Here is a 23,747-nt window from a genome sequence, read left to right as displayed (position 1 = left end):
TTCTTCTCAGAAGTGATTCCAGCAGCTGCCTGAAATGCAGTTGTGGTCTGAGCCATGTGACTCTTCATCTGAATGCAGAAAGGACTTTCTAAATGTGATTTTAAGTGAATAGCAGCAGAAGCCATACACAGCCTAATGTCTCCCATGCTGTTAGTGACAGGGCAGCAGAAATATCTGCCTGCTTCTGAAAATGTCAATATGCTACATCAAACCATTAATCCTAAACCAGACTTGGAGGTGGGGTAGAAGGGAAAGACAGGTTTGATCAAGTGAATGCTTCGTTTTAATTTGCAACAGACTTGAAAGCCACATGTATAGCGATTGCTTTGAATGGAACTCTGTAAGGAGAATTTATTTAACAGTAAATCTGTTCCCCCATTTGGAGCAGGATCAATGTGTAGACATAAAGTTATAGATAATTATGGATTTCATTTGAAATTGGTTCTTCCTTTGCCTACCTGTCAAGACTTATGTTCGGGATTCTCTGTTTCCTGTGTAAGAGTGGCTGCCTTTGTGAGCACTTAAACCAGAGAATTTTCCTGCCCTCCCTGCTGTGCATCTGCTGATATGAACAGCAACAGGGCAAATGCTGGGTCACTACAAAAAGTAATTTTCCCTCTGTTGATATTCACCCCTTCTTGTCAACTGTTGAGAATAGGCCACTTCCACCTTGATTGAATTGGCCTCGTTAGCTCTGATCCCCCACTTGATAAGGCAACTCCCATCTTTTCATGTGCTGTAATACATATACTGCTTACTGTATTTTTCACTCCATGCATCTGATGAAGTGGGTTTTAGCCCACGAAAGCTTATGCCCAAATACATTTGTTAGTCTCGAAGGTGCCACAAGGACTCCTCGTTGTTAGGGCAAATGCAGAAGTGGTTAGAGAGCTAGCTCTTAGGCTTTGTTTTAACATGTAATTATTATATACTTAAGTCTACGTAACTATGATCTTATATCTTTTTTCCCAAAGGCTTTTCAGGTCACCTTTAAAGGTAATTTGCAAAGGGGGAAACATGGGTATGTTTATTTTTTTTATGATGGGGGGGGGGGGGGGAGAGGCCCGTAAAGGGTTTTTTCTTTTTTTTTCTTTTTCCTGCTCACACTTTACATTAGAGATTCAGGTCTTGTCTACACTGGTACCTGGAAGAATCTGCAGAGGATGGGAGTACTATTCTATTAGTAGAATTATGACATCACACTCTTCAAAGAAGTGAAATGTGATTGAGCAGGGAATAGATTTTAAAACTTTATATACAAACACCTGTTTGACTCCAATTGCTAACTGTTAGAACAGTGGTTCTCAACCAGGCGTACGTACACCCCTGGGGGTACAGAGAGGTCTTCCGGGCGTACATCAACTCATCTAGATGTAAAACTTGGCAAACAGGCTACATAAAAAGCACTAGTGAAGTCAGTACAAACTAAAATTTCATACAGACAACGACTTGTTTATACTGCTCTATATACGATACACTGAAATGTAAGTACAGTATTTATATTCCAATTGATTTATTTTATAATCATATGGTAAAAAGGAGAAAGGCAGCAATTTTTCAGTAATAGTGTGCTGTGACACTTTTGTATTTTTATGTCTGATTTTGTAAGCAAGTTGTTTTTAAGTGAGGTGAAACTTGGGAGTATGCAAGACAAATCAGACTCCTAGTCTGGAAAGGTTGAGAGCCACTGTATTAGAAGGAAGGCTGAGAAAGCACCCTGTCCACCACTCTGGGCCCATCAAGGAGTTCTCCAATAAACACAGAGAAGAGAAGACTCGATATTCCTGATATTTCTAAAGTAAAAAAGAAGCAGAAGATTTTTTTTTTTTTTTTTTATTTGAGGGTGGAGATCTTTTAGGTCTTCTCTGTATATCACAAAACAGGGTACAAACTCATTTTGCTCTTGTTTTCAAATCAGCTTTTTAAGGACTCACCTACTTAGCCACATTCACAGATTCATAGTTCCCAGCATAAGACTGCACACTTCTGTCTACTCTACACAGGCAATGTGCAATGTAATTGTGTTAGAGCTCTGGTTACGTACATGGAAACATCATCTTCCATGTTTGCAGGAAACCTATTCAGAATTCACTTCCCCTGAGTGAGCCAGTCAAAAATCTAATACAAGGCAACACCCTTGTCTCTTTCCCAGTTGATCCATGTTCTTGTGTGTGTGTTTACTACATAGGGAAGTGATTTTTGTGTGTGTGTAAAAGACCTAAATCATTTTGTAAATGGTCCTGCACCTGCAGTGTAGAGGTTGCACCTTCTGAACAGCAACTCATTGTGCCAGTTGGGTACAGGTGAGGCTGGAATCCTACACACAACATCCCATCAGCATTTGTGATTGAGACTCCATATGAGAGACTAATGACAAAAGTGAATAATACCACGTGCTCCACAGAAAACATTTCTCATTGGCTCTGTCTTCTAAAATGGCTACACAAGTGCTTAAAAATCAGAGCTCAGAGTAATGATGAATAGGTCAGTGATACATTAGGAGATATCATGGGTTTTCCATAGGGGTCGTTCTAGGTCTGGTACTATTCAGTATATTAGTTGAAGCCTTGGAGGTTGAAGCAGTCAATGCACTTACCATCCTTTAATCTGATACAAAGCTGAAAGGGATCACCAATACCTGGGAGGACAGAAACAGATGATATTGGCCTGGGTAAATGAGTGAAGTGGGCTGAAATGAATCCCAGGAGATTCTACTAAGGGAAGAAAACAGTGGAGGTACAGAAGGGATAATCAAATGCGCTGTTATAGAATAGGGGATAATGGCTGGGCAGGTGTAGCCGAGAGTAGGTAATTGTTGAACCACATTTACTTTAATAGAATATCACATCTGAAAGAAGCATGGGATTTCTTCCACTCCATACAACGATGCTCATGCCTTAGCTGGAGGGCTGTATTCAGATCTGGGCAGCAATTTAAAACAAAAACAAAAACAAGCATATCGGAGAAAGTTCAGAGGAAACCAGCTAAAGTGATCAAAGATTTGGAAAATAAGAGCTGTTGGGAATATTCAAGGGATCTTGGCATGGAGAAAAGATGACTGCATAGAGACAATGACCTACTGGTAGAGTGGTGTTATATAGAGGACAGGTATCAGCTATCACTAATCAGCGAGGACAGAGTGAGAAGTAACAGACTTAAGATACAGTTTCCCAGTTAAATCTGAGGGGAAAGTTTAGGAAGAGTTCAGTAAGAGAGAGCTTCCAAGGGAGGCTGTGGCATTCCTGTACTCAGAGATTTGAGGTTACAAATAATGCCCAGAAAGTAGGGTGATGGGTGCCTTACAAAAGCCTAAGCTGCACAAAAGAGGCTACCTTCCATTGTTGTTGCAGTGTAGCCATGTTAGTCCCAGGATATTAGAGAGACCAGGTGGGTGAGGTGATATCTTTTATTCTTCAGGTCCGAAGAAGAGCTGTGTGTAGCTGGAAAGCATCTCTCTTTCACCAATTCATGTTGGTCCAATGAAGGATATGACCTCACCCACCTTGCCTCTCTGAGAGGATACTGTCATATTAGGGATACTCTGCTCAGGCCTACCATAATGCTAGGAAATGTACTAGCTGACCCACGGGGGTCTCTCTTCTAACCCCAGTTGGGGGTCTCCTCTAGGGCTTGCTTTGGCCTGCTAATGTGTTTAATGTATAACTGCCTTGTGCACACAGTGATTTTACCATGTTAGCTAATGCATGGTAAGACCCACCTCATTTACTAGTGTGGCTGTATCCTTCATCTACAGCTGCATCTTGAGCCAGGGGTCGCTTACATGATGTTTGATGTTATAAATCTTCATTACTCTAATTCCTACTTCTTAGCTCTCTTCTCTCTGTTTTTTGAAAGGTTCGAATGTGGGAGTTGTCCCAGATGCGGTTGCTGCTGATGTCACCCTGGGAAAATGCCTTGATGGGTGATTAGCACCATTCAGTGATGGGCTGTGGGACAAGCAAAGTGCTTCCCGAGCCCCCCACGGACGTTCAGTTAGATCTGGTTAAAAAGGTTGAGCCTTACACTGGTCATAAAAATGACGTGTACAAGCACTTCATCAAGGATGATGGTGGAGCTGCTATCAAAGCTGGCTCCCCCTCGCCTCCTCGTCACACCAACCCCTATTCCAGTGGCCACCCACCTAACTACATGGAGCAGCCTGAGCCCCGCAAGAACAAGGTGGCTAAGTACCGTGCCAAATTTGACCCCAGAGTGACCGCCAAGTATGACATCAAAGCCCTGATTGGCCGAGGCAGCTTTAGTCGTGTTGTGCGGGTGGAACATAAGGCTTCCAAGCAGCCCTATGCAATCAAGATGATAGAGACCAAGTACCGGGAAGGGAGGGAAGTGTGCGAATCAGAGCTCTGTGTGTTGCGACGGGTTCGGCACACAAACATCATCCAGCTCATTGAGGTGTTTGAGACCCAGGAGCGAGTCTACATGGTGATGGAGTTGGCCACCGGAGGGGAACTGTTTGATAGAATCATTGCCAAAGGCTCCTTTACTGAGAGAGATGCTACCCGAGTGCTGCAGATGGTGTTGGATGGGGTAAAGTACTTACATACACTGGGCATCACGCACCGGGACTTAAAACCAGAGAATTTGCTGTATTACCATCCTGGAACGGATTCTAAAATCATGATCACAGACTTTGGGCTAGCAAGTGCTCGGAAGAAGGGAGATGACTGCCTAATGAAAACCACCTGTGGGACACCAGAGTATATCGCCCCAGAAATCCTGGTCAGGAAACCCTACACCAATTCTGTGGACATGTGGGCACTGGGTGTGATCTCGTACATCCTCCTGAGTGGAACTATGCCCTTTGAGGATGACAACCGAACCCGCTTGTACCGGCAGATCCTGAAAGGAAAGTACAGTTACTCAGGGGAGGTGAGTGTGGCAAAGGTCGAACCAAGGGGGACTCCAGACAGAGTCTGGACCATCAGTGCTGTGATGGGAGCCCTGTGATCATAGGCAGATCAAGGTGGCTGTCTTGAAAGGGGTTTCCCTTTGCCATGTTCAGTACGTGGTCCATAAGGTGACTTCTTTAACAGGCTCAGGTCAGATTTTTGTGCCACAACTGTCTGAGCTGTTCTGGATTAGCCATAGGTGAATTCAAGGCTGGGAATCTTACACAGGGTAGTTCAGTGCTGGTTCTTTTTAGGAATTGGCAGAGGTCTGCATTCCTGACCTATTAAAATCCCTCCTGTTCTGCAGGGGATTCTCTCTGCCATTCAGGTTTGATTCCACTGAGGAACAGAGAGTTCTTTTTAAAAACAAAGCAAAACAGCCTTCCACCCCCCCTAAGACAGCACAGGAAGAACATTAACTGATTAGGACGCTGATTGGTATCTGGGTTTGGGTGACGTGACCCAAAATGTGTTATGCTAATTTTGGACAGTAGAATTCTTATTTTGTGATGGAAACAAGACCAGGGTAAAATTTTCAGAAGTTCCTTTTCAAGAATGACTTAGGAACTTAAGTCCTATTGGCTGTCACTGAAACAGAGTCTCCTTAGTCATTTTTGAAAATGGGACTTAAGCACCTAAATGATTTAGGAGCCTTTGGAAATTTTATCCTAGAACCGTGTTACGACTTTAACGGTTGGTTTAGTGCTGGGCTCCATTAGATTTGGTACCTCACTTCTTTTACACTCACCATCCTCTGGCTTAAGAGGATAAACAAGATGTAGCATGCACCTGTCGGCTTTTTGTTTCCGATACAAACTACATATTTGTCTTGAAAGACTTGACTCCTGAAATTCCTAGAGTTCTCACGCAGTCTTTAGTTACAGCTGGTCACCTCTGGTTGGAGCCACAAAGGCCTTTGGGTGCCTAATTGCCACGTTAGATGCTTAGGTTCAAAACTGGGATCCTTAAAACCCCACGCAGCTGCCACCTAACACTGGAGGCATCGAAAGGCCCTAGGTGCATAAGTTTCAGCTGGTGAGTGTAGTCCTGACATTGCTGAGCTGCTGGACCTCTTCTTTATGTCTGAGCCTCTGTGGAATCCTCAAACAGGGCATTCTGCCCCCATCTTCTCTGAGGGGCCTGATTTGGTAGGTGGGCTCAGAAGCTGCTTTAGAGCACACACAACACAGTTGAGGAGCAAGAGGTGATGTTGCTGTCTTTATCCAGTAGCACAGTGGTTAGAGCTCACCCAGGCTGTGCAAGACCGCAGTTCAAATCCCCACTCTCCTGTATTCAGAGCAGGGACTTGAACCCAACTTTCCCGACACACAGGTGAGTGCTTTAACCACTGAACTATAGGATTGTCACAGATCTGGTCGGGCTCTCACTAGACTGCTGTGAAGTTACCCAAGCCTAGGCTCCTAGGTGGTTTAAGACGTCAGAGTCTGAACAGAGCCCACTCACGGTCCCTTTCCTAGCACCTCTGCAGACTGAGAGATGTGCCTATGAGCTGAGAGCTCAGATCTCATGGTGTACGTAGTCTGTGGGCATAGTGCTGACCCTTCAGGCTCCCCATAGCTTACACCCTTTCTCCCAGTATCCCGTCAAAAATGTGAGCCTTCTGGGTTAGTTTAACTCTCTCTCGGGGGGTACCTGATAAGTGTAAATCATATAAATCACACACTTTGCACTGGCTTCTTACACACTAATGCGCTTTACTTAATCATGAGAGATACACAGATCTGTACAAAAATAACCCAACGTGCATTTCCCTGCCTCAGTTTCCTTACCATTCCAGAATATTATTTGGGTTGCGGTTAGAGTCCCTTGGGTTGTCCAGAGTCGTCCTACTGCATTGCATGGCTAGGCTTAGAACATGGAGTCATCTCGCCCTAGGTCACTTTGCTTCATTTGCCCTTGGTCGGTCTGATCCCTTCCTTCCTCCTGCTCAGACTTCCTGTGTGCTGCACCCCAAGTTCCCCTGGGTGACTGTGAGTCTGTTTGTGTACCCCTTTACCAGTATCCTGGCTCTTCTGTCCTGTGTTTGGTAACTTTCTACTACTCTATTTTCCCACCTCCCTTCAGAGAGAGGAAGTGTCTTTTTTTCCCCACCTTGAGCAAATTCCCTTAGCATATCTATTGGCTGTGCACAGCACCTTTGTTAACGTTAAGTATTCTCCATTGTCCCTGGTCTGGGGAAGACATGACCCAACCCCGCCAGCTCATGCTGGATACACATACTGAGGCTTTCCATGATACAGCATGTTCATGATCATCTCAAAATAACGTCATGATGTCAACCAGAATTCACAAGTTGTACAGACAGGGTCCCCAAATCATCATCCCAGGGGCATTCTGGGGTGAATGTCGCAATCTCTCCCATTGAAGCTGTTCCACTTGGTATCAAATATTTCTTGGAACAGAGACTGGAACCTGGTCTCCTAAGAGTGTACTAGCCAGTAGGTGATAGTCATTCTCTCACTTTCTGGCTCAGCAGAGTGGAACAGCTTCAGCAGGTGAGAGTGCGACACCCACCCCACAATACCTTATAGCCCAGGGTTAGGGCACTCACCTGGGAAGGGAGAGACCTGGCTTCAAGTCCCTGTTCTGAATCTGGCAGAGGGGCAATTTGAACCCGGGTCTCCCACATGCTGGGTGAGTGCCCTAGCTATTGGTTATAAGGAGGACACCACCATCACCTTGTTCTTTTCCTTTTAAAAAGGGCTAGCCTGGCTTTGGTGCCACAGGAGTGGGTTCGTGGCTATGAATCCCAAGCAGAGATAGGTGCCTCCCTCCAGCCCAGAGTTCGGTGCCTAGCTCCCTTTGAGGCCCCACCCCTTCTCCTCGGCATTTCCTGCTGACTAGCTTAAGTGTCTCCCCACTCAGCGTCCTGACCTCTGTGAAGTCCGTTTTTAGGCATGCCATTCTCCCCAGGCATTGCATAGGAGCACGGGCACCTAACTTGGGGCTGTGGATTCCACTAATTGGCGGATATTGCAGCACTGAGTCTAAGTCACCTTTATAGATCTAGCCCCTAGACGTTAGGTCCTGAGGACTTGATGGTTTCTCAACTTGGCTTGGCATTTTGTCTTTGAATCTATGTCACTCCTTATCCCACGGTTATAGCGGGATGAGGGCACCCAGATTTGGAGGCAGTCTCACTGCCTACATCCCTGTTTGAATTACCACTTCCTTTCTGAGTACTCCCAGCTCAGACTGCCCTAATAGCATAACTTTGTGAAGAGGAACCGAGTGGGAAAGGAACCGGTGCTAACACATGGACTAAGTTTCTGAAGCAGGGAGTTGTGGAGTGACAGTAAAATAACAATGTCTGAAAAACAGCACATCATCTCAATTGTTCTGGCATTTTTAGAAATGTGAGGGGGGTGTTGGCATTTCAGTGATGGATGGAATGAGTCTCCTAATGTATAGCTCAGATTGTAAAACGTTTTGGGCTCCTTCAGAATAAAAGGTGCTGTAGAAACATAAGTCATTCTCCCTAAGGACGCTTTGGAAGATGTAAGCGTGTGTAAGACAGGCCCACGCGCCAAAAATAACCTTTTATCCTGTCAAGCTGTGATCTTCCTAAACTGACCTGCAGCAGCCATATCACCTGGTGCTGTGATCTGATCAGATCTTGCCAAGGTGAATCAGAACTTGCATAGGCAGCCTCCAAGGACGTGCTGATGGAATTGTCATTGGTAAGTGGTACTCTTTCCTCTGAGTCACTACTAGAAGAACCGTCTGCCAGCATGGAGGAAGGCACTGGGCTTTCAGGGGTACCATGTTGCAGATGAGACCTAAAGCCAAGATTCTGACCTTTTGTGGTCATCAGAGATCCTGTGATACTTTCTCTAACTCACTGTCCTGGCAAATTTGAAGCACATTACTAGAGCCATCCTGCCAAGAATGACACAGTTGGGGGAATGCATAGTCCATGATTGCTTTGTGATTTTTTGGGGGGAGTTTGTTCTGGAAAGCTATGCCCCTTTACTGTGTGAAGGAGTGTGGTATGGCTTAGTTAGTTTCCTGTGTATGTTGCCCAGCTGGCTTCTGTTCTTGTAGAGCCAATGAAAATGAAAGCTCTGATTTACAAGATTAAGCAAGCCTCTGTCCCCGAATTACAGATAGACTCTAATGCTGCTGTACATTGGCACTGAGGTAGCAGTGTGCTGCACAGGGCAAGGGAATGATTTCTAGGTGGAGGGAAAGTGGGCCAAATGTTCAGAGGAGCCTGGCAGGTTTCCAAAGGCTTCCTGGATTCTTTCCAAGTGTCAGGCATCCTGTGGGGAGGTAAATGCTCCCGCTTTCCTGATATTCGTAGAGAACTGATTTTCTTTTCCTCTTCTCCCGGTATAAGGAAGAAAAATCTCAGAAATGAGCCTGCTGGTGAGATTTGTCAGGCTGTGCCCCAGCCTCCCAGGGGGAGGGACGGGAGCCCCATTGCTTGGTATATTTAAAACTAGATTGGACAAAACTTTTGAGAATGTATTGTAGGGAGCAATCTGCCTTAGGCAGAGAATGCAGGGATGGACTAGACAGGAGCAACCAGTTTTTTCTCAATTCCGACTTCGAGACTCTGAAATGAGGGTGCATTTCCCCAAGAGGGGAACTCTGAAGAGAGATCTGTATGGGTGTTTGCCAGGAGTTTACAGCTGGAGCTGTGCAGGAAAGACAGGTGTCAGTGATGAGGGATGTTTGGGGGAGAGGAGGGAGCTGCATCCTAACCACAATCCAGTCAGGTGGATAAAAATCGATGATTTTTTTTAATTGGATTTTTCTGATTTAAATTTGATTTTTTTTTTTAAAATATAACTTAAATGCACTTTTAGGTTTACTTTAAAATTATTTGAAGTTATGACAACCTGTGTTAAGGCCTATGTTTATAATCTATTAAAATAAATTAAATTAAAAAATATGAAGCAATACATGCTTGCTGCCAAATCTTAAAGAAAGTCAAATCACTGAACTGGTGGAAGTCACTGGCTAAGCACCTGGAATCAGAATTTATTGATGTACTAAACCAGCTTTTCACAGTGGTAATCTTTTCTGCAAGTGCTGAGAAAATATTTTCTTAATTTCAGTTTATTCAACTAGTTCAGTTTATTGACTAGTTTGTTCAAAGGTATGAAACCAATTGTAGTTGAAAAAGCAGAAAAACTTGTTTATTCATCGACTGGAAAACAAGGTGTGAAAGGATGAGATCTACCAGTTTGAAAATCTTGAAGGAGACAATCACTAACTACAGATAATACTTTTTTTTATTTAATAAATCAATTGATTTTAAATGCAAACATGTTTTGATAAACTTTTTGGTACTTTCTTCTTGTGTATCAGCACACTTTTATTCGTTTTTAAAATGCTGTTTTTGTGCCTTTTAACTGACTTCAAATATAGTGTGACAAAATCACAAGTAAAAAAACCAGTCTTCGTCTAGTAAGAAAGAAATGCCTCATTTACTATTTTCTAGCATAATACAAAATGTAAAAATTAAGTCAAATAAGCTATATAATTTCTTAAATAAACGTGTATCACTACAGCATATCCTCCAGGTTAGCAAAAAGTTGCACCAAATTTAGTATATAGGCTATATTTTGTTGCAAATCATGTTTTAATGGTTACCAGCCAATGAGAATCAACATTGCTTTAAAATAAATAACTAAAAAGTACAAATGCAAAACAAGATTAAAATCAGTGATTTAAATCAAAGTTTCTACTTGCTGATTTAAATCTGTGACTTAGATCACTTTGATATAAATCAATCCACCCTGATTGCAGTAGAATTTTGTTGACTGTGGCAAAAGCATGGGTTTGGTGAGAATGAGAAAAGGTTGAGATCCACTTTCTGAGATGTGGCTGGGCTCAGATTCCAGGCAGAGAACACAAAGCCATATCGAGAGAGGAATAAAAGCCAGAATGCATGCTGGCCTATGAAGTATTTCCATTTTCTTGACAAGAAATGGTCTGACACCCAGCTAATGGAGTTGCTGTCTGAGAGAGAGCTACTTACCAGTGGAGCTCTATTCCTGAAGCGGTGGGATCTGTTTGAAGAGGCTATTAGCAGATCAATAGTAGAGGTTTCCCATAATAGCTCATTCAGGTACTACTGACATCACTACTCTAATTATCACTCCAGGCTCCTTTGACAGCTCCTAAACTGTTTGGAGTGATGGGAAGAGTAAGGCTTGGAGATGAGAGAGGCCTTGGGAAAAGTAGCTTGGCAAGCTTCTCTAATAATGCCAAGTCTCTGAATAAGAGTTATTGAGCCCATTAAAGCTGGATTGGTACAGGCTGCCCATTAAACACTCAACCTGTCTCCATTTGCCTTATTAGGTTGGTCTTGCTGACTAACCAGAAGACATGTGAAATATGCCCAGTGGTTTGACAGACTTGAGGATCTCTATGTGGAGTAAAGAACAGGCAGTTTGGTACAGGGCTAGAATTTCATCCCGGGTTTCTGTGGTGATGACCTAAACCAGAAGAGTGAAGCTCAAGTCACCAGCATCCCCTGAGATGAAATCAGAACTATGCTGTTCCAAATGTGGCCTTTTATGATGTTGTACTGACCTCCCCAGTAGTGTTCAACTGCCCAGGACACTTGCAGCATAAGAAAGAACGTGTCATCTACTGCATAGACCAGGACCTGGAAGTAGGACTCCTGGCTCTGACACTGACTCTCTCAGATCTTGGGCAAACACTTAACTGCTGTATGCCTCAGTTTTCTCACCCATCAATTATTTTACTTATTTCAATTGTGCTGTTTACTTTTCTATCTGATGTGCTGGGTTCATTTACACACAAACTTAACAGCAGTTAAAAAAAATACAAAAATATGGGCATAAAACTGAGTGAGGGTTTCTGAATAGTGGTTTGTAAAGTGCTCTGAGAGCCTTGCAGGAGTGGTTCTAGAGAAGGGCAAAGTGTTACTTGAATTGAAAAGTCCTCAGTTCTGTGTTAAGCTGTGTTTCCTGTTCTTCATAGATTTCAAGGTCAGAGGGGACCATTCTGATCATCTAGTCTGGCCTCCTGTATAACACAGGCCATAGAACTTCCCACTAATAATTCTTAGATCAGATCTCTTAGAAAAACCTCCAGTCTTGATTTAAAAATTGTCTGTGATGGAGAATCCACCACAACTCTTAGTAAGTTGTTCCAATGGTTAATTAATTACTCACTGTTAAAAATCGACACCTTATTTCCAGTCTGAATTTGTCTAGCTTCAACTTCAGCCATTGGTTGTATTAGACCAGGAGTTCTCAAACTGGGGGTTGGGACCCCTCAGGGGGTTGCGAGCTGTCAGTCTCCACCCCAAACCCCGCTTTGTCGCCAGCATTTATAATGGTGTTAAATATATAAAAGTGTTTTTAGTTTATAAGCGGGGGGGGGAGGGGGGGGGTCATCACACTCAGAGGCTTGCTATGTGAAAGGGGTCAGCTGTACAGAAGTTTGAGAACCATTGTATTAGACCTTTCTCTGCTAGATTAAAGAGCCCATTATTAACTATTTGCTCCCTTCTCTTTGTTACGCTAAATAGACTCAAAGAGCTCAATCTATCATTGTAAGGCAGGTTTTCTAATTCTTTAATCATTCTTGTGGCTCTTCTCTGAACCCTCTTCAATATATTAACATCCTTCTTGAATTTCGGACACTGGAACTGGACACCGTATTCCAGCAGCAGTCACACCAGTGCTAAATGGAGGTAAAATAACCTCTCTGCTCCCACTTGAGATTCTCCTATTCATGCAACCATGCTACAGCATCACACTGGGAGCTCATGTTCAGCTGACTATTCACCATGACCCCCAAGTCTTTTCAGAGTCACTGCTTCCCAGGGTAGAGTCCCCTATTGTGTAAGTACTGCCTACATTCTTTGTTCCTAGATTTGTTCATTTACATTTAGCCCTATTAAAATCCATATTGTTTGCTTGCACCCACTTTACCAAACGATCCAGATCTCTCTGTATCAGTGACCTGTTCTCTTCATTATTTACCACTCCCCCAATTTGTGTGTCCTCTGCAAATTTTACCAGTGGTGATTTTGTGTTTTCCAGGTCATGAATAAAAATGTTAACGAGTGCAGGGCCAAGAACTGATTCCCGAGGAACTCCACTAGTAACTCATCCGCTTGAGGATGATTCCCCACTTAGTTACATTTTGAGACCTGTCCGTTAGCCAGCTTTCAATCCATTTGATGTGGGCCATGTTAATTTGATACCTGTCTAGTTTTGTAATCAATGTCATGTGGTACCAAGTGAAACGCCTTACAGAAGTCTAAATATATTACATTAACAATATAAACTTTATCAACTAAATGTGTAATATCATCAAAAAAGGTATCAAGGTAGTTTGGCAGGATATATTTTCCATAAACCCATGTTGATAGGCATTCATTATATTACCCTTCTTTAATTCTTTATTAAGCAAGTCCTGTATCAACCGCTCCATTATCTTGACAAGGATCAATGTCAGACTGACAGGCCTATAATTACACAGGTCATCCCATTTACCCTTTGAAATATTGGCAAAATAGTAACTTTCTTCCAGTCTTCTGGAACTTCCCCAGCGTTTCAAGACTTATTGAAAATTAGCATGAACAGTGCAGCAAACTCCTCAACCAGCTCTTTTAAAACTCTCAGATGCAAGTTATCTGGACCTGCTGATTTAAAGATGTCTAACTTTAGTAGCTGTTGTGTTGCAGCCTCCTGAGATACTAGTGGAATGAAAGAGTGTTATCATATAACTACATCATCTGTTTTTTTCCCGCCTAATACAGAAGGATTATATTTATTGAATACTTCTACCTTTTCTGCATTATTATTGATAATTCTACCATTTAATCTAGTAATGGACCAATACCATTGTAAGGATTCTTTTTATTCCTAATATCCCTAACACCTCCCCCCTTTATTGTCCTTAACTCTCCTGTCCATAGCTTTCTCCTTGTGTTTCTTTGCTTCCCTTATAAATTTTCTACAATTCCCTGCTTCTGATTTATAATAATTACTAGCAACTTCCCCTTTCGTACATTTGTTATATATATTTGATAGTTGCCTTTGCTTCCCCTCTAAACCAGGTCTATTTTTTAACCAGTATGGCCTTCTTCAATTATTGCTTTTTTGGGGATCTAGTAAAGTGTTCTTAACCAATTCCCAATTATCATTCTCATTTTCCTGAATCAATTCTTCCTCTCATCTGACTAAGTTCATACTGTTTTCTGCTTTGTGAAATTGCCCCATTAAAGCACCCTGGTATATATATCACTGTTGTGGACTTTATTCTGTTTGCACACTATAACTGTGATCAAGTCATGATCACTTGTACCTAAGTTACCATTCATTTTTAGTTCTGTGGTCAGTTCCTTTGTATCTGTCAAGACCAGGTCTAATTTAGAATTCCCTCATGTTGGATGCAACACTTGTTGAGTTAGGGAATTGTCATCTCTAATGTTAAGAAATTCCAAGAATGTTTTAGTACTGTCAGCATGAGACCTCTAGCATATGTCACTCAAACTGAAGTTCCACCAGTTCAGTGGTAGGACTTTCTTTCAAACTTCAGCAGCAAACGTGCTGCTTGAATATTATCTAATTCAAATGATTTTTATAATTATAGTAAGTCTAGGCCTTAACATAGGTTTTCATAACTTCAAATTTAATTTTAAAGAGGTCTATTTAAAAAAAAATGTATTTAATTTAAATTGATAAAATCCAATTTAAATAAAAATATCCACGTTTTTTCTTTCTTTTTTTGAATCTACTTTTATCTATCCTGCCTGGAAGGGAGAGTGCAGTATCCCCCATTTTAAAGAGCTGCGCCTGACTGAGTGTAGGCAAGCTGGTGATAGATCATCACTTGCAATGTGTGCCTGGAGCAGGAATGCCACACCACACCAGCAGGCCCGCTCACATGTCTGTGGTTGCATAGGGACAGTTCCCCAGTGATGGAACAGAAAACTCTACTCTAGTGTGGTCTTTGGCTTGTTGATTGGGGGCAGTGTGGCTTTAAATGAGACTGAGAGGCAGAAATCAATCCAGTGCTCTATTAGCTCACACAGGTTTAATTTCTTTAGGCATGTTTTAAAAATAAAAAAACCACAGCACACACTTCCAGCATCCCCAGAGGTGCAGAGGAGGAAGAGAAACTGCAAACCTGTAGCATTCTCAACTCTGGGGAGATGTTTGCATAGCGCAGTGAGATTCCTCTCCTAATCATGGTCTAATGGTGGAGTCCTTAGAAAAGGCAGTACAGATGCAGGCAACGTACATAGGCTGCTGGGAGCTTAAAAGTTTGTATTTCATAGGTTATAAAATTCCAGTTTAATTTCCTCTTCTGTAGTTGTGTTCTGGGTGGGTGGAATAGATTGTCTAGGGGGAAGATGAGTCGTCTTTGACGTTGCACATCTAGAAAGGAAAAACTGGTGGTGTGAATTGCGCTGCATTTGGGATCTTTGCCCTTCTCTCTCTGTGGTGACTCATTCATACAATTTGAAACACAAGCACTGTACCCTCCAGTTTGCTTTCCTGGCTCATTTATTCCACCAGAGGCATTAGTGTGATGGCTCCCTCCTGTCAGAACCCTCCCTGCTGGCCTGCTCTGCTCTCAGTTTTTTTTGTATGGTTCGGGATCTTGCTTGTTCGGTACTCTTTGACTGCCCCTCCTATTAGGCTGGGTCTGCAGTAAGATTTTTTCCCTGTTGCTACAACCGTTGCAGCTTCGTGGCTGGGAGCGAGGCTGGAGAGGCTCAGCATAGCCAAGGCTCCAGGCGTCCCTAGCGTTCTAAGCACTGTCTTGTGTAACCCGACTCAGAGCAGGTCTACCTATGGACCTGTTAGCACAGCACATCTTTGCTTATCTTCTTCTCATGGCAGTGCTGTGCACCCTACCTATCAGACTCCTCTACTAACCCCAGGGATGGGATAGCTGTTCAAAGTCAGCCAATTACTAACCTCCCACCGCAAAAAGCTGCATTACTATGGTATGTTACTAGAATCTTGTAGGGCAACTCCTTCTGTCTGTAAGGAGGACCCCAGCAGAGTCTACACTGCAATTAAAAAAACCCTGGCTGTCTCATGCCAGCTGACTTGGGCTTGGGCTAAGGGGCTGTTTAATTGCAGTGTAGATGCCGAGGCTGGAGCCTGGGCTCTAGGACTCTGCAAGATGGGAGGGTCCCAGAGCTCAGGTTGCACCCAAGCCAGAATGTCTACAAGACCCAAGACCCCGAGTCAGCTGTGGGTGTCTAATTGTAGTGTAGACATACCCCAGCCTTGTTCTGAAAACACCTCTTGGGCTATGTTTGGTTTGCTTGATTGTGCCAGCAAGGTGGCTGACCCATGCCCTCTCGTGTTTCTTAAATAGATTAGTAGAGATATCCTATCTCCTAGAAGGGACCTTGAAAGGTCATCAAGTCCAGCCCCCTGCCTTCACTAGTAGAACCAAGTACTGATTTTGCCCCAGATCCCTAAGTGGCCCCTTCAAGGACTGAACTCACAACCCTGGGTTTAGCAGGCCAATGCTCAAACCACTGAGCTATCCCTCCTCCCTTTCCCAGTCTGCGGTTTTCTCTTTGGAGAGGTGGATGGTTTGGGTGGATTGGTTCTGCTTGGCTAAGAACCTGGAACTATAGTTTGTTGAAGAGCGTAACCAGCTTTTGACAGCAGCAGTCTCTTCTGCAGATGCAGAGAGAATATTTTCTCTATTTCAATTTATTCAACCGGTTCTTTTCAATGACTAGTTTATTTAAGAAACCAAGTGGGAGACAAAAAAGCAGGAAAGCTTGTTTTCCTCATCCAATCTATGAATAAAAACAAGGTGTGAGAGGGTGAGATCCACTAGTTCTAAAATCTTGAAGGAGATGGTGACCAGAAACAATCAGTTCAATTCACTAACTGCAGATTACACTTCCTTTGTTTAATCAGTTAGCTTTATAGGAAAAGCATGTTTTGATAAACTTTTTTGTTATGTATCCAGCACATTTAAGATATTTTTTATTTGATTTAAAAAGCTGGTTTGGTGCATTTTAAATTGAATTTGAATTTCCATCCAACTAGAGCTTGACCCAAATCACAAGTAAAAAATTAATCATCTTGTGAGTAAGAAATGCATTATTCACCATTTTCTATCATCATCAGAAAGGTAAAAATTAAGACTCTGAATAAATGTAAGTTAAGCTTTATAATTGCTTAAATAAATGTGCACAGATATAGGGTACCCTCCTGGTTAGCGAAAAGAAGCACCAAATTTAGTGTAAAGGTTGTACTTAATTGCAATCAACATGTTTTCATGGTTAAAAACCTTTCTTTAAGAAATGTACTAAAAAGCAAAACACAGTTTAAATAGATTTAAATTAAGGTTTCCTGCTTTTTGATTTAAATCATTATTTGAATCATGTTGATTTGAATCTCATAGGCTCATAGACTTTAAGGTCAGAAGGGACCATTATGATCATCTAGTCTGACCTCCTGCACAACGCAGGCCACAGAAACTCACCCACCCGCTCCTGTAACAAATCCCTAACCTATGCCTGAGTTATTGACGTCCTCAAATGGTGGTTTAAAGACCTCAAGGTGCAGAGAATCCTCCAGCAAGTGACCCGTGCCCCACGCTGCAGAGGAAGGCGAAAAACCTCCAGGGCCTCTGCCAATCTGCCCTGGAGGAAAATTCCTTCCCGACCCCAAATATGGCGATCAGTTAAACCCTGAGCATGTGGGCAAGACTCACCAGCCAGCACCCAGGAAAGAATTCAATTCACCATGGTTCTGCAGAGCGACACCAAAATCCTTCTTGCTCCCTGCTGTCTGCTGTTCTTCGGGCTGTCAGAACAGTAGCCCCCAGGCTGACATCCTCTCCATCTTGGGCAGTGGTTTTCAACCTCTTTTCATTTGCGGATCCCTACAAAAAATTTGAGTGAAGGTGCGGACCCCTTTGGAAATCCTAGCCACAGTCTGCAGACCTCAGGGGGTCCACGGACCACAGATTGAAAGCCACTGATCAAGGGTTTATAAATGTCCTCTCTCTTAAATGGAGCAGGTAGAGGTTGCTATAACCAATGTTTTTGTTTTTTGTGTTACTGTTTTGTGTGCATGGAGTATTCACAGTACTGGATTAATATCACAGTGATACAGGAACTGCTGCACTGATTTGATTATTAATTTTTATAGTTAATTCAGTAAAAACCTCCATTTGGTAATTTTATCTTAATTGGCCACAGAATTTTCATCAGACTGCCGCAGAATTAAAAAATCTTAGGTCTGGTTTTCTGCAGACTGCTTTGGGCCTTCCTATAGTAACTAAATAGCCTTTGCATCTGAAGTGCCTTACCTTAGACTTAGTCCATCCCATGCTTTGCTGCATATTGGGCTACCCGCATTTGCCATCCTTGCCTGTCAACTGCCTTTCTCTCCAAATCGTCTCATTTCATGTTGAGGTGCTTGATGTCGTTCAGAACTGTTCGTTTCCATGTTGTTCGCGGTCTTCCTCTCTTTCTTCTTGTGTTTTCTGCCTTACATTCAAGGGCGGTATTTGGTAAATGTTCTTTTTCCATTCTCAGCCCATGTCCCAGCCACTGATATATTCTTTTGTAGATTGTTTGTGAGAGGGCGCCGTGTCCAGTCATTTTTCTGACTTCTTCATTTGTCTTCCTATCTCTCTGTGTTATTCCCAATATTCTTCTCAGACATTTGTGATGAAATGCATCCAACTTTTGTATCTCTTTCTTGGTAAGTTGCCATGTCTCACTGCTATATGTTGTGATGGCGATAACAATTGCTTTGTATACATTGTTTTGTCTTGAGGGAGATGTTTTTGAGTTGCCTTATGTTTTTGAGTCTTCCAAATGCAGCGTTTGTCTTCCCGATTCTTCTTATTTCCTCGGAACTAGTACCATCTTGGCTGATGGTACTTCCAAGATATGTAAAGTTGTTCACCTTCGCCAGTTTCCCTTCTTTAATTTTGATTTCTGTCCCCATTAACATGACTTTACATTTCTTTGCATTGTATCTCAAACCTATCTTCTCCATTACTACTTTTACTTGGTTTGTGCATTTTTGTAGTCCATTGGCATCTTCGCTGATAACATCGCTCATCAATGAAGTCTATCTCAAATAGCCTTGATTTGTTCCATTTTAGACCATTTGTATCACTGTTGCATTGTTTTAATCCATAGTCGATGACTAGCATAAACAAAAAAGGAGACAGGACGCACCTGTGCCTTACTCCTGTCTTGATACTGAATGGCTTAATCCATTTTCCATTTTAATGTAGCATTTTGAGTTGGTGTAGAATGCCTTCATAATGATTAATTTTGTTGGAATTTCATATTGTTCCACAATTTTCCACATTGTTTCTCTGTTTACACTGCCGAATGCCTTTTGAAAGTGCACACAAGAAAAAGTCCATCCCCAGTTTGCTGGAGATGCTGGCCTTCCTGTAGGGGGAGCAAGGCTGCTTTCATTTTCATGAGTGCTGTGGTTACTTACATCTCTCTTTAAAGGTAGGTGATCAACAATATTAATATTATTGAACTTCAGGAGAGCAGAACCTGCCATGTGCTAGGCACTGCTTTGTGTGCAAGGTTAGGAAAAGCTACTTACAGACAGCCATAGTTGTGCATGGGACCTCACAGACTAACACAATAGCAGGTACCTGCCTTGAGGAGTTTACAGTCTAGATTGGACTAAGCAAAGTAAGGACAAGAGCTGCATCCTTTAATGAAGAATGAGTTGTGCTTAATTTACACATGCTACTTCTTAGTTCCTTTTTGGATCTCTTTTCTGATATACTTCTACTCATAGGGTTTGTGGCTGGTAGCTGTAATGAAGGCTGAGGTGAGGGGAGCAGAAGAGCAAGCCTTTGTAAGTCCCTTTGTCCAAGGAGATCTTAGCTGCCAGATTTGGTTGTCTCAAATGAAAACTGGCCTCCCACCTAAGTTGCTTTGTAAAGGAGACTGAAACGCAGATGTGTCCGTTCTGTGCTTTAGAGGACATTGCATGCGGACCCAGCTATGGACTCTCTTTCTGATGTGAAACATAGGGCAGACAGCTGGCTGCAGATCCAAAGGAGGGACTTAAGCAAAGAGATGGGTCATGGCTGTGCTCTAGGACCCCAGGAGCCACAGTGTTTGCTACTTAAGTGCAGTTAACCAAGCACCATTTCTGGACAGACCTTCCAAGTGGTTCTGCCCAGAAGAGGAAAGTTCAGGAAAATGTGTCGTGGACAGACTTCTGCCATGCGCTCTATCCGTGGATAAATAAGCAGGGAAATCAGCATTGGGGAAGTGAGTTATAAATGATTAGCTGAGCAGCCAATGGACTTTAAAGTATTTCCAGATGTGCCCTATAGCCTGCTTACTCTTTGTTCCCTGCTGAATTTCAGAGCAGCCATTGTGGAAAGGCTGGTTACTGCTTTACTTAACTCTCTTCCTTTGTCAGGCAGGTGTCCGGCAGTTCTGTGCAGAAATTTCATTTGGTCAGTTGGTCTGAAATAGAGCAGGTGACTGTCTTCATGTTCAGACCTAGAGAGCGGCTTGGCTTTAGATGGTGATACAATACATGTCGCTGTTGGTTTCGCAGAGTTCAGATAGAGGCCATTGTCTCTGCTTATCATCCTTCCTTCTAAATCTATCCCTGCCTCCTCTGGAAAATCCTCTGCTTCCTCTGACCACCCCCAACCCCACATCATACCCTGGCATTCTTCTTGTATACCACAGCAGATTCATCCTCTTCTTCGAGGCCCTACATAATCTCACTCCCACCTAGTTTGCTGCTCACTTCCTCCTTCCCCCAGGCCTGTTTCCTCTCAGTTCCCTTCATCTCCTCCTCTCGCTCTTGCTTCATTACTCACATAGCCCGTACTCTTGCCTCAGCTTTGCCACCTTTTATCCATTTATCCATCTCCTTCAAATCCCTCCACTGAACCGGCTTCCTTTGAGAATCCTTCCTGTCCTGCTCTCTCCCGCGGGCTGCCCTGTCAGCTGTTCTGTCTGTCTTTGCTTGTGAGCTCTGTGGGGTAGGGGCTTGGGCTTGTTTTTCTCATGGTGCTCTCTCTCTGTATAGGCTGTGATAAAATTAAGTACTAATTACAGACTGTTGAAGGACAATCAACATTAAAGTTTCTCTAAACCGAATAAAACAAAGGCTTTGCTTGCTGTGATTCAGTTTCTCATTAACTCTGTGCCAGCACCAGCTCTTAGCTAAGACACAGGGCACCTATTTGTCCAGAGAAAGCCTGGCTCTGTTAGTGTGTGGATCCTGAAATGTTTTACAACAGCAACTGGAAATCAAATCAAATCAAGCCTGAAATGTATTTTCTAAACTCTTCCCATTATCACATCAAACCAGAGGCTGCATTAACCTCCTTAATGGGTAGAAGGAACCTACTCTCATTGGTATTTCTTTTTAAAAAGATTTTCTTCTCACTTGGGAAAGTGGCCCACCAATGTCGGCCCTCTCCATCTGTTTTCACCACTGTTGATGGCTTTGTGAATCACACCAGCTTTTATCCTGGGCTGAGCACCCTCTCCTCCTTAACAGCAGATGGCATGGGAGTTAAACCACTTTGATATACAGTGTCCTTCCGAAGGTCCCTGGAACAGTGCTTGTTTGGCAGCGTGGTAGCTTGGCATGTCTGTTGGCAGGCATCAGCTGGGGGTGGGACTTACATGGCGTGCACATGTTTGAGCAGGGTAAGGAATAACTAAAAGAGGATAAAGGACAGAAGCTATGGTGTTTGCCTTCCTGCAGCATGTTACATTCAGGAACACAATCTCAGGTGAGCCACAATAACACGAAAGTCCAGAACACAGCGCTGGTTACAAAATAGTTTTGCTGTGTGTGTGAACATAGCACTGCCACATCGATACTGACACTCTGAGGACTGAAAGTGTTGTGTTTCTCCATGTAACAAGTACCACTTGGGTAGTGGCCAGGCAAGTTTCTCCACCCTGTCAGTATCCATGGTCAGTCCCCTGAATCATCTACAGCCCCATAACACTCTGAAATAGAGTTATTCATGGACTAAATTTGTTTGTGCTGGCTGCAGTGAGTTTAACAGATGTCCATATTATTTATTCATTTGTATTACAGTAGTGCCTAGCAGATCCAAGCTTATGTGTGGAAGTTTCTTTTCTTACTGAGCCCCACAGAGAGCAAGGCAAGTTACAGAAGGGCTGGCCAATGCCTTAATAAAAGGAGTAGGGAAGAGAAGCAAGTGTTTGGCCAGTAGTCACCTCGTTCTTCCATGTCTCAGCTGCTCTTACGCTCATTCCTCCCTGGCCAGCTGCTGAGGGGAGAGTGAGGCAGTGGAAGGGCATGGCACCCGGGAGCTGGGGATGGTAGTGGAGGCTTTCTTGCGTGCTTTCCTGCTCTCTTGGAACTAATGAAGGAGCATGGCTTTGTGATATATCAGGAGAAGAGCTGGCTTAACCCAGCCCCGTAGAGCACAAGGTCTTGGAGTGCAGTGGAGACAGCTTTTTATTACAGGAGGTGAAGAAGGTGACTAGAGGAGCAGCTATTCCGGATTTGATGCTGACGGCTAGTTGAGAATTTGAAGATGGAAGGCGGCTTGCGGGAAAGTGATCATGAAATGATAGTTTGTGATTCTGAGGAATGGTAGGAGGGAAAACAGCAGAATAATGTCAATGGACTTCAAACAGGCAGACTGTAGCAAACTCAGAGAATTGGGAGGTGAGGTCCCCTGGGAAGCAAGTCTAAGGGGCTGGCCCCAGCTGCTCCCCCAAGCTCTGCCTCCCTCTTCCCGGGTGGGGCTGGCGTCACTGCTTGCCCAAGCCCTGCCTGCCTCCCGTGCGAGGCTGGGGCTGGCGTCACTGCTCTCTGGAGCCCTGCTTCCCTCCTGCATGGGCTGGCATTGCCACTTGTCCCTCCATTGCTCCGCACCCCATTTTTTGACAAAACTGGACATTTGTCCCGTTTGCTCTTGTGAACTGATCAGGTTGGCAAGAGCAAATGGAACAAATGCCCACTTTTGCCAAAAAAGTCAGGCTAGCCAGGACAGAGCCTAAAAAGGGGACTGTCCCGGCCAAAACGGGATGTATGGTCACCCTACTTTCAAGGCCCTTCACAAACTATCCTCTCTCGTTCACTATCAAAATGTTGACTCCCCCTTCCAGTCAATCCATGATGCCACAGCCAGCCTCCATTGTCCACTTGGTAAATTTTCAAACAAGCACCTTCATACTTTCTCCCATGCTGCCCCTCACACTTGGGAGGAGCTCCCTGTTAACATCTTCAAAGCTACCTCATTACCCTCCTTCCAACTGTCCTTTGCTGTGATACCGTCAAAGAACTTGACAACAGTTTAGACCCCCAGTGTGCTGAGAATACTGCTGATCATGCTGACCAATACTGTCCCATTGTTTCTTTGTACTCATCCATCGGTATTGTATCCTCCTGTGTCTTGTCTTGTATTTAGATCAGGGGTCGGCAACCTACGGCACAGATGCCATGTTTGGCATGCGAGCCGATTTTGATTGGCACGCAGCTCCCTGCCGCGGTCCCGGCCCCCAGCCCCACTCAGCCCCCCCGCCCACTGCTCTCCCCTGCGGGGGCAGGAGGCAGAAGCTTGCTTCTGTGGCAGCCAAGCTTCCCCCCTCCCCCGCTTCTTCCCCCAGCGTGGTGCTTTCCTGCCCCGCCTCCTCTCCGTCCCTGGCCAATCAGCTGATGGCCCTAGCGAGTGGGAGGGGGAAGAGCGGCAGCGTGCACACAGCTCCGTAGGGGACGCAGAGAGAGGTAGGGACGGAGCCTGGGGGAAGGGGGTGGAACAGGGCATATCCCTGCCAGCCCCCTGCCATGAGCCGCTCAGGGCAGCGGGCTGGAAGCACCCCCATGA

At 43.9% G+C, this 23,747-nt stretch overlaps 1 protein-coding gene across 1 annotated transcript in view; it reads left to right on the top strand.

The window, feature by feature from the left end:
* Positions 1-3,923: 3,923 nt before the first annotated feature.
* Positions 3,924-23,747, top strand: part of LOC113406928 (serine/threonine-protein kinase H1) — a 55,525-nt gene continuing 35,701 nt past the window's right edge. The window contains exon 1 of the mRNA XM_026653826.1: positions 3,924-4,890. Within this exon, the coding sequence (XP_026509611.1) occupies positions 3,943-4,890 (948 nt within the window). The 5' untranslated portion in view covers positions 3,924-3,942. The remainder of the gene's footprint in view (positions 4,891-23,747) is intronic.

This window comes from Terrapene carolina, unplaced genomic scaffold (genome assembly GCF_002925995.2).
Source record: "Terrapene carolina triunguis isolate 2854851 unplaced genomic scaffold, T_m_triunguis-2.0 Scaffold165, whole genome shotgun sequence".
Classification (NCBI taxonomy): Eukaryota; Metazoa; Chordata; order Testudines; family Emydidae; genus Terrapene; species Terrapene triunguis.
The sequence above is the reverse complement of the archived record's forward strand: the minus strand, read 5'-3'. Positions and strand labels throughout refer to the sequence as shown.